The 13,789-nt window shown below is 45.6% G+C and overlaps 1 protein-coding gene across 2 annotated transcripts in view; it reads left to right on the top strand.

The window, feature by feature from the left end:
- The window catches only part of SMG6 (SMG6 nonsense mediated mRNA decay factor), a 444,365-nt gene that overhangs the window by 365,556 nt on the left and 65,020 nt on the right, over window positions 1-13,789 (top strand). For both annotated transcript variants that reach the window (XM_068270085.1, XM_068270086.1), the window contains one exon: window positions 4,935-5,111. In XM_068270085.1, coding sequence (XP_068126186.1) covers window positions 4,935-5,111 — 177 coding nt within the window. The remainder of the gene's footprint in view (window positions 1-4,934; window positions 5,112-13,789) is intronic.

The raw sequence follows: 13,789 nt of genomic DNA, 5'->3' as shown, positions 1-13,789 counted from the left end.
CTCAGTGAGTAACAGAATCCTGGGAACCCTGCTGAGTAAAGCTGCTACCCATCAGGGCACAGTCCTGTACGTTTATGAATAAACTAACTAAGAATGTAGTTGGATCAAAGAGGCATCTTTGTCACAGTTAACCCTTTCTAAACTTGTCAGACTATGACCAACAATGGCATTTTCCGACATGTCGTAATAAAAGCTTATGAGAAAGGACAGTGTCTGTTACCACTAGGTTGGTCACCACGTCTGCTTCAATCGCCACAGTCGCGCAAAAATTCATGTGTCCCCCGGTTCTGTTGTTGCTTACTCCTCAGATTGGTGCCCAGCATAAGCCTGGGGATCCTCATTAAGTTACAAAAGACCAATCCTAAGCAACACAGAGGATTCTTATTGGTTCATGGTGTACCAATAAAAGTTTTCCCCATTGCTAAGGAGAATTGGTCTATTATAATCTTATGGGGAGCCCCATGCTGGCCTCCGGTGTGTTTACCGACTTCAGGAGGGGCCAAACAGAAGAGCCCACATCCGCAGAACCAGGAGCCATGGGAGTATGATCGAAGCAAACAGATTGGTGGACAAGCGCAGCGGACGCTAATCAGACACTGTGGACATGGGATGAAGCAAAGCCCGCTTATCATCCTGTTTTGCATCCGCTGCAAATGGGATCCAAGCCGAAGTCCAACATTTTGATCACTGTCAGCCCCATCCTCTGCCATTGTGCAACGTAATTTAAATATGTGGGCGGATCTGGGCTCTTGGTTAGGGGTTCCATTGCCGGATCCAGTCCAGCATGGCATCCGGCTAGTTGGATTAAAGTGTTGGACAAAGTCTGACACTTTGGTCCCCTTTGGTGTGATACCAAAGTCATATCATTATTATGAAAGAAAGGCTAATGACGGTGGGGACATCTGCACTCAGGCTACATTTTGATCCAGGAAGGATCACAAATCTGTTTGCTTTCATCTTGCACTTGCATACACAATGCATAGCCAGTTTACTCTTCAATAATTTCATTTACCAATACTATCTTTTTTGGTTTTGTTAGAAAACCAAAATGCATCCTCCATGCTAATAGCTCTTGGTGGCTATTCTGATAATGGGATCTTCGTATCTAAAAAAAAAAAAAAAAAAAAAAACCTGCAGCAACTCTGGAATAACTAATCACAAGTTCTGTAACGCAAGGTTTATAACAGTGACGTAAGTTTTGTTCCCTGACGATGAGAAGTGATGGGCCATTAGCCCTAAAATTGCTATCAGAAGCCCCATTCACCTGCATTGAAAAGCTGAGAACAAGTGGTCCACCCCTTGAGGACTTCTAATGGACAGTCAACTACATTTTTTATATATAGGCCCCATGCAGAGAGGACTGAGGAAGGGAAATTCTGCTGAAGATGTCTTTGGGGGAATCAGCAGGATGCTGGAAGCTTTGATTGGTGGCAGCCAAGTAGGGACTGCCATTTACCTTCTATTGAGCACAGCCTGACGCTAAGATAACTGAACTGTATTCAGCTATCCTTTAACATACTGTGTCTTCCATGGGAGACCCTGCTCATATGAATGTGTTTTCTATTTAAATTGAGTCAATTTATGACATTCTGATTTTGCTTTAGTGTATAGAAATAAACTGTATAGTACCTGTAAAAAGTGAAGCAGACCATGTGTGCACCGCATAGCAATAATAAAATATATAATATTCCAACTGAAATGTCTAGGAGATCTGGGTGGTATTGGAGAGGGGCTGAACTTAGACTTATTAATAGTTTTCCTGCATTTCTTGCTTAGACTGTTGGGGTTTCATTGGGAAAGTCTTTTGTTTAGTGCTGTTTAATTCCTGTATTGTAGAATATGCATTACTGTAAAATAAAGAAATGAAATGCTGGTTAGGTTATAGATTTAAATAATAATCCTACATTACACCATAATTTTATTTAATGGAAAGGAAAGCAAAATGTTAATTAGAAAACTGATATATTAGTGCTACACCAGCTATTATGTTCTTTACTTTACATTCTGTACCCACCTATACACACTTCCAGACATGGCAGATGGCTCAAAACAACTTGCTTACTTGCAGCCACAGTGGTGCACAGGGAGTGGTAAATGACACGCCCCTTTGCAGAGCCTGAGCAGTTCATCTGCAGACACTCCGTTACCTTCCGAAAGTCCAGGTGCTCGGTTAGCTCAATAGGGGTTTTATCACAAAAGTTTAGTTTTCTGTGAAAGTTGGGGCAGAAAGTGTCCAGATATCTCCATAACAAGTGCATTAATTAGAGATGATTAGTGAGGTGACAATTTTCAGAGTTTATTACCATTTTACTTGCAGCCTGAAAAATAAGCCAGTCCAAATCAGCAGCTCCTGCATCCATTTGCTCATTTCCAAGCCACGTGCCGTTTATAACAAAATTGCAAAAAAGCCCACAAAATTAGCATCTCTGACAATGATGAAGCCAAAAAGTGCAGGTGTTTCTTGCTTTGTTCACAACTTTAACCCAACAGCAGCCAATTTTTGTAGAGACTTGCAAGTGCTCCCGACCAATTTATTTTAAAACATTTTTTATTTATTTCATTTCCTTGTTACTAATTAGTACTGCTGTAATGTGTATTTATGGTCACTTGTCACTAGGGGACAGTGCAAGACAATAACAGAGGACTTCTGCTTTGTTTCTATATTTTCTGCTAGCAGAGAGACATCAAAGCATCCAAGAATTTACAGCACAAACGAGTTCTGCCGACTGATCTCAAAAACAATGCACTTATCTCTAACTAGATAACTCTATTGAAGCTGCCAATGGGTTAAAAAAAATCCTTCTGAGTATCAATCTAGATGTACTCAAGCCGATATTGCCAAGAACAAAAATCTGGGTGACATTTCAGTAATACTACAAACACAGCTCTGCTTGGAGACCCCTGACAAAGTACATAATATTTACGTAGGGCTAAAGCACTTTAATGTACAATGGCTTATTCAGTAAGACAGTGCAAGTATACTAATGCATGTGCAGCATAGAGTAACCCATAGCAACCATATCTCATCTTTTTTAAATTTAACACAATGAGAATAAAAATGACTTTAGATTGACTGCATTGACCTAGTTTGCCCATTCTTTTATTTGCACCAGTATTAATATTGCTGAAAATCTAGTGTTTGATTGGTAGCAGCTTTCTGCAAAGCTTCAAATAATGTGCTGATAGACATTAGGCTGAAAGTGTCATTTACATGTGTAATAAAAACTTGTGAGGCTAATTGTTCACAGTTTATTCTAGGCTAACACTTAGGAGGATGTTCCTTCTTTGCCATGCTCATTCATTTGATGGCCTGCATAAGAATCTGAGAAATATAGCAGTCCCCATATAGCTCTGGTCCTGACATATGACCAAAACCCAGATCTTTAGTGCAGTGCAAATATCCAATGGCAGCTGCATATGTTTAGTGCTTTTACACAAGGCTCCTGGGCCTGCCCCAAAATGCAGGACACACCGCAAATCTCAACTTTAGTCAAAGTTGGCTTTGCCAACTCCAGCTTTTTTTATTGATGCCCACCTCTGTCAGTCCATTGAAATGGTTCAGAAGAGCTGGTGTCCAGTTTGGCTTCAGATCCTGAAGTCGGTGTTTTGCATGTTTGTGCACATGGGAATTCAGTGTTGCCAGGGCCTTTATCTTTATATTGAGTGCAAAAGAAGGGAAATGGAGCACAGCAACTTCCTCACACCTATCCTCCATACCTAATGTACAGTCTTTCCTGGTGACCAAATCCTAACATTCTTAAACCAGGGTCTAAAATCTGCCCTCTCCTCCCCTATCACTGAACTTCCTAAAATAATGGCAAGCCATTAATGATACCCACGTTACATTGTATTTCTTATCAGGTGCTTGATTTGGGCACTGGATGCTTAAAGTGTGTCTGAGACGGGGATAGAAAAAAATGTATACATACCTGGGGCTTCCTCCAGACCCCTTCGGCCTGATCTCTCCCTCACTGCTTTCCTCTGCCTTCTGGATCCTCCATAAGAGCTCCCGTAAGTTCGGCCAGTCACACATGTGCAATGTGGCTGCGTGTGCTCCTCCATCACACTCCTAGCCATGAGGCTGGGCGCACATGTGCAGTAAGCACCAACTGGCCGAACTTACGGGAGCCCTTGCGGAGGATCCAGAAGGCAGAGGACGGCTGCGGGACAGATCAGGTTGAAGGGGGCTAGAGGAATCCCCAGGTATATGTATACATTTCTTCTACCTTCCTCGTATCAGTTTCTCTTTAATTGGGATATAATCTAGTATGATATAATGTGGTTAATTTTTAGTAAATAAACCAGACACCTTCATTTGGCAAGTGGTGAATACAGTTTCCCTAGTTAATTCATCAAGATGACAGTAGCGAAGTGTTAGCACTGCCCAGCAACAAACTTGCATGTATTTGGCCCACACATTTAACTGATGTACCATTGCCCAAATCTTTTCATTTTCAGATTTTCATTTTGCTGATATTACTTTTGGTCAAAGGCATGTAGGATAACTATATAGACAATGGCAAGTTGTGCCAGACTGTAGTTCAACTTTATGGTGGTAACATAATTCATTGTATTTAACAACTTGACCAGCCAGTCTACAACTTGTCTTCCAGAGATGTAATTTATGCTTATTTTTTGTGTGTGATTGTGTGGTGTTTTTTTTTTCTGTTGTATTTTATGATTTTTCTTTAGTTTTTTGATTGTTGTAACTATAGTATACTTAAACAGGAAAATAGGTTCTGTAAGTGCGATCGTAGTTTCTCAGTCAAGAAGCCCACAGGCCATTCCACACTCTGCGTCTTCATTACAGATCATGTCCTATCAAATGAACTGGAAGATTCAGAGGGTTAACGCAGCACTTGGCGCTTTTTCTCCTGCCTCTGCTCAGTGTTTTCTTTTCTCATTATCTCTTCTCCCTCCTTCTCCCCCTCCAGATTATTGCTGCGGATTGTAAGCGGGTCACAGTCCTGAAATATTTCCTGGAAGCACTGTGCGGACAAGAAGAGCCTCTGCTGGCATTCAAGGGTGGAAAGTATGTGTCAGTGGCACCCGTCCCAGACGCCATAGGAAAGGAAACAGGAAGCCCGGAGGGAAACCAACTGGAAGATCAGGTATTGGTTAAGAAGTAGGGGAGACTGGGGTTTACCCACCGAGGCAGTGGTAAGAAATAAAAGCATCCCAGGAAAACCAATCTCTCAGGCTTTTGTTATTTCTGAAAACAATTGGATGCTAACGTGACGTGCCAAAAATGTGCTCAAGCTCTCGTCGTCTTATGCCAGTCTCTTGCATGTCACCCCAATTTTCCATACACACATTCCTTCTTGTAGAATCTCCTAATGTGTATTTTCCAGTGTCCCTGTCTATCTACCACATCCATCATCTGCGCCTATTATTTTCATTTCAAAGTCTTTTTCTTTTTTTTTTTTAACTAATGTGTTGCAGCCGAGACAGGAGAATGAGGGGAGGGAGGGGGGATACTGAGTTCAGATTGGGGATAAAGTTTGTGGGCGTACATCTTGGTGCTGCTCACAGGGTGAATTGAAGTCCATTTGACACGTACAGGAAGAGCTGACAGCACCCATCCCACTACCCCCTCCACTGAACCCAATCTGTCCCCCACATCCTGATCTGATTAAGGTTTGAGGCAATAGCACCACACAACCTCCCATGTGCTTGTTCATGGCTCGTAGTGCACTCTGTCTGCTTCAGAGCCAGCCATATGCAATCAGAAGATATCCAGACTTGATTATTATTATTATTTGATTTATATAGCGCCAGCAGCATCCTTGGCGCTGTACAACAGAATGAAAGGTATAACAATACAAAATAAACAATACAACTGTTAACAATACAAGACAATGGTAGACTACAGCTGATGCAGTGAACAAATCGACTACAGATTTTTACACGGGTGGAAGATATGCACACACATTAGACAGCATTGTGAGTCAAAAGGGTAAGCGAGCCCTGGCCAAAAGGTCTTAGTCTAAAGGGTTAAGGGATAGGACAATAGGTGAAGGGAAGCAGTGTATGATATGGTAGAAATGGTGGTCAGTGGCATAGCCGGCCTTTGACCTGAGCAACTGGAGTGGTCGCTCAGGGCGCTGGCTTCCAAGGGGGCACCTATGGTTAGCTACCTACACCTGACTTCCTATACTGGGGGCACCTATAGCTGGCTACCTATACTGAGGGAGGGCACCAACACATGGCTACTTATACTGAAGGGACCTACGGCTGGCTACCTATGGGGGGAGACCTACACCTGACTTCCTATACTGGGGGCACCTATGCTTGGCTACCTATATTGAGTGCACCTACACATGATCAGCAAAAACTCGGTATACAGAGGCGCCAGAGTAGAGTAAAACGTTTTAAAAACCGCTTAAAAGGAGAGGGGGATGTTAAGGTGGACTCACCTCCCTCTTACAAAAAAAGAAAACTCACTTTAGTCTCAATAAAATAGAATTGTCAAGTAATGTATTCAACTCCACAAATGCAACGCGTTTCGCGGGCGTGACCCCGCTTCTTCAGTTAAAAATGGGAGCACAACTCAGTGGGTCAAGCAATAAGTTTGAGCGCCTCAGAGGCGCTCAAACTTATTGCTTGACCCACTGAGTTGTGCTCCCATTTTTGCCTGAAGAAGCGGGGTCACGCCCGCGAAACGCGTTGCATTTGTGGAGTTGAATACATTACTTGACAATTCTATTTTATTGAGACTAAAGTGAGTTTTCTTTTTTTGTAAGAGGGAGGTGAGTCCACCTTAACATCCCCCTCTCCTTTTAAGCGGTTTTTAAAACGTTTTACTCTACTCTGGCGCCTCTGTATACAGAGTTTTTGCTGATCTTCTAGTCCACCCTGGGTGGAGGGGTGCATCCCCATCTATCTACAGAGAGCGACTTCTTAACCTGAGTGGGGTCAGGTCCTAATGCTCCCCACCTGCATTTAAAGTGGTTGCCTATTGGTAACCCGTGTTTGTGAGTATATATATATATACATAAAATTGTATTGAACTCTTCATTTTACCTGACAATACTGCACCATATTGGGCTCTCGATTCTCTTCTTGTTTTTAAGCACCTACACATGAGATCCTATACCAGGGGCACCTTTACCTGGCTACCCACCTATACTAAGTCTGAGGGCATTTTATTTTTATTTTTTTTTGGGGGGGGGGGGGGGGCTCTCACTACGCCCCACTGATTGTTTTTATTAATATTCCTGAAAGGTTCTAGTCTTCATTTTTAAGTTTATTCAGAATAATGCACTCTTTCCATCTATTTCGTGGTTAAGAATAGTATTTTTCTATTACACATATGTTATGTGTCAAGGAGATCTGAGCATTTGGCGTGATTTGTCACAACTTCAAAAAAAGGTTGGGAACCACTGTCCTATAAGGTAAAGCAGGAGAAAAGTTGAATTGCAAATGGGCCTATGTGTGCGTGTGTGCGCATGCGAAGAGGATGAAGGAGGGCACAATAATCAGGTTTCGCTCAGGGCGTCGTGAAACCTAAGGCCGGCCCTGGTCAGTGGGCTAAGTGTCCTAGGTAGGAGAGTATGCTTGCCTGAAGAGATGAGTTTTCAGGTTGCGCTGAAAAAGGGTCAATGTGGTTGAGTGGCGGATGTATTGAGGGAGAGTGCTGCAGAGGAGGAGAGCGGATCTAGAGTACTCCAGAGGAGGTAAGAGGATCGAGAGAAGTCTTGTAAGTGGTAGTGAGAAGAGGTGACCAGAGAGGAAGGCAGAATATTGTTAATAGAGCAGAGATTGTGTGTAGAGTGGTATCTGTAAATACATTTATTTAGATAAGAAGGAGCTAGGTTTTAAAGTGGTTTGAACTTGATGTTGTATTGTCTCTATTGCCAATTGTATGAATACATTGTATGTCAATTATCGCATAGCAAGTCTTTTAAAACTTGTGATGCATAGTCATTTTTTACGGGATAATAATACTGAGAGAATATCCCCTCTAATAAACATTTATGTTCACCATCTGTAATTACTGCATATTTTTACTTTGGATATTGTAATGTGACTATGGCTGCAAAGCTATACACTAACACATTTCATGTATCCAGTGAATCTCATACTTTACGAGCAGATAAAACTGAGGATATGTTATCTGTATTAGGTGCTTAATATTGGTGCTGGACATTGTACCACACTGCACCAGGTGTAGGGTGCTTCATTTCGGATCTGGCATTCAGCTATTTATACAAAACATAGAGCTGTGAAAATGAGTCAAGAAGTGCATTGGTTAGGGTTAACAGATTTGAGGGTATATTCACTAAACTGCTGTAAGAATATGTTTTTCTGCTTTGTGCAGTTTAATGAATATGCTCCATGGTTAATTATACAACAGGAAGGTTAGGGTTTGTAGATAGAGTAGGTAGAGGCTACCTACTGTATACCTCTTAGGGTTAAAAGGTTAGGATTTGGCATCAAGGATCTTTTACACTTGAGGGAGGATAGGGATGGGGAGCTCTGCCCTAACCTCCACCAAGTGAAACGGTCCCACCAACAGTACATGTTTTGCAGAAAACCACAAACATGCACAGGTGAGGTAATAAGTGTCTCAGCAGTGCTGATTAACTACCACTGAGGATTTCCACAAAACATGCACTGTTAGTGAGCCTTGAGTGAACAGGGTTGGGGAACATTAGGTTAGGGTGAGGCATCAGGATGGGGTTAACGTGGGATGGGGGGGGTTGAATTTGGGCATTGGAAACAATAGTTTATCGGAACTCCAAGCTCCACTAGCCCTCCATCTTCCACCATCAAATCGAATTCTAGCTGCCATCATGTATACACAGGTATTTCTCAAACCTGCCCCCAGGCCATACAAACAGTGCTGGGTCAACCACTGATCAAACTTACATTTGTTTTGCTCCTGTGTGCAGATCTACAAACCATGTGTTGGTGAGGCTTGAGGACAGGTTTGAGAACCCCTGCACCAGAGAAATACTTTTGAAGATCTAAAGTATTCATGGTTTTCTATGAAAGTAAATTAGCAAGATGTTCTGGGCCCTTTATTTGTTGATAAATGTGCTTTGCCGTTCAATGCCAATAGATTCCCTTTACTGATGGTAAACATCCAGAACATAAAATATATGTGCAAGAATAACATTGTTGTGTACATGTGGATCTTGTGCAGCCACTTCTGCCTGTGCTACAATCCAGACAATGCCGTGGTGGGTGCTGAGCATCTGGGTATGGCAGGCAGGAAAATCTGCATGTATACGGCCATTTTCATAGTACAGACACCCACAGATGTGACATGACCATTTCACAGTTAGGCTGAGCAATGGACAAAAATTGTATAGTGTCACGGACGGTTGCGGGGACGCAGGCGCGTCCTGGAACCGCCCGTGAAGAAAAGAACGATCGCACTCGATTCCTGCATCGATTGCGCCTCAGATCAATAGAACCAAGATTTGACGTGTAGTATCCCTCTGCCTAGGAACAGCTGGGGGATCTGTCTTAGCTGAAGTGACAGCCTGGGGGGAAGGTGTTAATTAGCTTGGACATATTCCCTGTGGAAGGCACAATTCCCCTTTTGGTTCTGGGGACCAGGTGACACTTAGCTGATCTCATGGAGATGTTAATTAACCAAAGGATGCCTAGGTACAGCCAGGCAGGCTACGAATCCACGGGAGGTCTTGAGACTTTGCTCCCTAGTAAAGATCAAAGGAAAGTCAGCTGTTAGCAGCTAGAACACACCCTGAATAAACCTGAAGTCTCATGGCATAATCCATAACTTCCCAGATCTGTAATATTTCTTGGGTTCCTGAGATGGCAGCTTCACCAAACGTGGGGGAAGTGTAGCATGAGCCCCGGTGCTGGTTCTGAGGAAGTTTCAGAACATTCTGAGGTAAGGACTGCCAGTTAGGCAGTTTGAAAATGCCCTGATGATACCACAGGGGTCCCACCCCTCATGTCTGGTATCAGGGCGCTGGGTAAATCGAGACAGACCTGAAAATGTTAATAAATCTGCCCTGACCTGTACGGTTCTGTGAGATAGAGCCCATATATGGGTAGATATGATTTCTAGCCCCCAGGATAAGGGGAGGGCTCATCTCATCTTCTAAGGTGGTGTATGGCTCCCCGCCCTCACTCCCTCCTACTGAAGCAGGGGCATAAGAATGGCTGAGGACCCAAACTCAGTGTCCTCCACACTGAAACATCTTGAATTCATCAGATGCCAGCTTGAGGATATGCTGGCATCCACCTGGTCTGAACTCTGAACTCAAATTGAAACCCAGAACTCTGTTTTCCCACAAAAAGGACATCTTTCCAGGAACTAAGTATTTTTCTCCCTTCTTTTATTTTTTATACTGGCTATTACGGTTTTAATAATTGTTGATTTTAATAATTGTCTGTATATATTAATTATTTATATTGCGTGAATAAACGACTTTCTCCAAGTCATTCACTGTCTGCTACCCTGCTTATCAGCACACACAGAACTGATCCCGGGTCTCTGAAGATACGCTACTGTTTGTTTGTTGTTGGCTAGACAGAATATCGTTGGTTTAACCGTTTTATTCGCAGGATTAGTCAGTCAGTTAGTGGGCTCCACGGTCCCATGGTAACCGCGGTGGTGGCAGTTTACTCTGAACCAGTAGGTGACGTTGTAATTACCCGTGTCTCACAGGCTCCCTTCTGAGTTGTCTGCGGCTAATTCTTAACGGTTCCTGCGCATTGACTGCGACCAGAGTTCGCACGATCTGTGCGCTGGCACCGTTTCGAAGGCTAAGTGCGGTCAGCCACTAGGGCTCCTGTGACAGTGTTAGGCAGCGGTTGGGACCTGTGTTGTGCTGAAAGTATCTGCGATAGCGCTATCGAGAAACGAACTAATTCGTTGGTGTAGCTGGAAGGCAATATATTTTTTATATATACAGAGAGACTGTGTAGCCAGTACCCCTCCCCAAAAGTTTTATTTTATTTGGCGTGGAAATGTCCGGGAACTACAAGAAAATGTGCCTGGCGGACCTGCAAAATCTTTGCCAAGAGAGAGGCATTGATGTCGGCCGCAAGAAACAAGGGGACCTGGTAACGGAATTGTTTCAATGGGATACCCAGCAACTGCAGGAGCTGGATGTGTCTGCTGAGGTAGACGCTGACCCATCTGACTCAAGGCAAGGGGAACCAGAGACTGAGACTCCTGACCGTACAGAGGTTGTGCATCCTGAGGGCCCTGCATCAACATTACGCAGGAGAATGTCAGTGTGGACCCCAATCCCAGAGTTTCTGAAAGTACTCGCCTGGAACCGGCCAGTACTGGACTGTCCGTTTGTACTGATCCGCTAATGCAGCAGGCATTACAAAAGCTGATGGACACTGACCTGGACAAGTACCTGCAGTACATGCGTGAAGAGCGCCAAATGCGGGAGGAACGGGAGCGGCAAGCTGCTGCTGCTGCTCAACGCCACGCGGAGAGGGATGCCGCTGAGCGAGAACGGGAGCGCCAACGACAGCATGAGCTAAACATGGCAAAAGTGCAACAGGCCAGCCGGAGTTCACCGCCCAGTCTCCCTGCTGAAGGAGCTGCACCACCCGTAAGTGCAAAATTTAAATTTGCTAATATTGAAAAAGACACAGACATTGACTTGTTTTTGCGGTCTTTTGAAAAAGCATGCCGTCAGTATCGTCTGTCCCAAGACCAGTGGGCCAGACATCTGACACCTTTGCTTCGCTACAAAGCGCTTGATGCCTTCGCAGAATTGCCTGCGGAGAAGGATAATGATTATGCTGCTATAAAAGACGCTATCATTACTAAGTACTAGCTGACGCCAGAAGCCTATCGGAAAAAGTTCAGGGCCTGGCAGAAAAAGTCTTCTGACTCGTATCGAGATGTGGTCAGCAGCTTGCTTACCACACTCCGCCAGTGGACTCTAGGCCTCACCAAAGGGCCTTATGATGTCCTGGAGTACTTGATAGTCCTGGAACAATTTCTGAACATTTGCCCTGCTGATGTACGACAATTTGTGCTAGAACGCAAGCCGGCTTCAGCAACTGTCGCTGCAGACCTTGCTGAGACTTTTGCAACTACCCGGGTGGCTGATACCCGCAGGACTGTCCCATCCAGCGGGAGAGGAGGTCAGCCCAATACTCTGGCAGACTCTCCTGCCCCTGTGAGCCGTCAGCCACAGAGGCCACCCAGCGCAGCTGCTGCACCCAGGCCTGCAGCGCCTGGAGAGGTCACCTGTCACTACTGCCGCCAGCCCGGACACATGAAGTTCGACTGCCCGGAGCGGAGACAGACACCACCAGCACCTGGATCATCTGCATCACCTGCACCTCACCCACAGCAGAGGCAACCCGCCAGCGAACCACAGCCTGGATCATCAGATTTTGTCCTGTTTGCCCGCGGAAAGGAAATCCGCGACCGAACCGACCAGCAGCAACTTGTTAGAGTGAACGGCAAAGTTGTCACCGGATTTCGAGACACCGGAGCTGACATCACGTTAGTTCACTCACACCTTGTGCCAAAGGAGAGCATCAGCTCCAGCCGATCCCTTGCCCTTACTGGAGTAGAGGGCACCCTTTTTCACATAGCCCACGCGACAGTGAAGCTGGATTGGGGATTAGGGATCCACGAAAGGGTTGTTGGGGTTATGAAGGATCTCCCAGTCCCTGTGTTGCTGGGGACTGATTTGGGCAAGCTTGTGTCCTACTATGAACCTGCCACGACCGCCTTGTCGCTCACGGAAGGAGAAGGACTCTCCACCCACCACCAGGTACTTAATACACTTGGGGGAGCACCAGGGGGAGGCGGGTTGAATGTGCCCAGTTCAAGGGTACCAGGTTCAATAGTGCCTGCTTCAAAGGCACCTGAGTTTGATGTACAGACTGTCTGTTGTGATGATGCTGTAACTGTACCTAAGTTTACTGTACAACCTGTCTGTAATGAAAAAATGTCTATACCTGTCAATGTCATTACTGCATGCAATGATGATTTGAGTAATGTCCGTCTGTGCCATTCTGACAGTGTACCTGTGCTAGCAGTACCGCGCAGCTGCACTGCTCAGAACCCGAGCTCAGAACAGGTGGAGGGGGTTCCGGCCTCCTCCCCCTCCTCTGACCGCAGGGATGAGACCTTTCAGCCGCTGGCCTCGTGTGACATGAGCCAGTTGGCTGAAACTGACAGCGCCATATTCTCAGCCGCACTACAAAGTGACCCAAGCCTGGAGGTGCTCAGGCAGCAAGCCGCTGAGCCCCTCGCAGACGGGGCCGCTTTCAAGGTGTACTGGGAAGGTGGGAGACTGTACAGTGAGTCTGTACAGCCCCCTACAGGTAGATCCCACGCGAATACCAAGTGGCTTGTGGTCCCGAGTGCGTTCAGGGGACATGTGCTGAAATCCGCACATGGTAATCCTCTGACAGGGCACTCGGGTGTCCGCAAGACACTCGCCGGTATTCGGAACCAGTTTTATTGGCCCCGGATGAACAGGGATGTAGCAAACTACTGCAGGGCATGTGCCGTCTGTCAGGAGCTGGGAAGGTCCAGGGATTCCCGCGGGGTTCCCCTAGGTCCACAGCCACTCAGCAGGGGAACCCTGCGTGGGCTGGCTGTTGACCTAACCAACCCACTGCCCGTTGTCAGCAGTCCCGGCAGACACCACGTCCGACTGCAGTGGTGCAAACGCCCTGTCCAGAACGGTCCATGTTGGGTCAACCCTGAGGGTAGCAGACCGCGACCGGTCCAGGGGAACCGAGCCACAGGCTCCAATAGGTTTTCCCGCCGTACCGGCAACTCGAGGCCCGTCAGCCAGGTTAGCGGCGCCGCCACACA

The sequence above is a fragment of the Hyperolius riggenbachi genome, chromosome 2 (assembly GCF_040937935.1).
Source record: "Hyperolius riggenbachi isolate aHypRig1 chromosome 2, aHypRig1.pri, whole genome shotgun sequence".
NCBI lineage: Eukaryota > Metazoa > Chordata > Amphibia > Anura > Hyperoliidae > Hyperolius > Hyperolius riggenbachi.
This window is presented reverse-complemented; position numbering and strand designations above follow the sequence as displayed.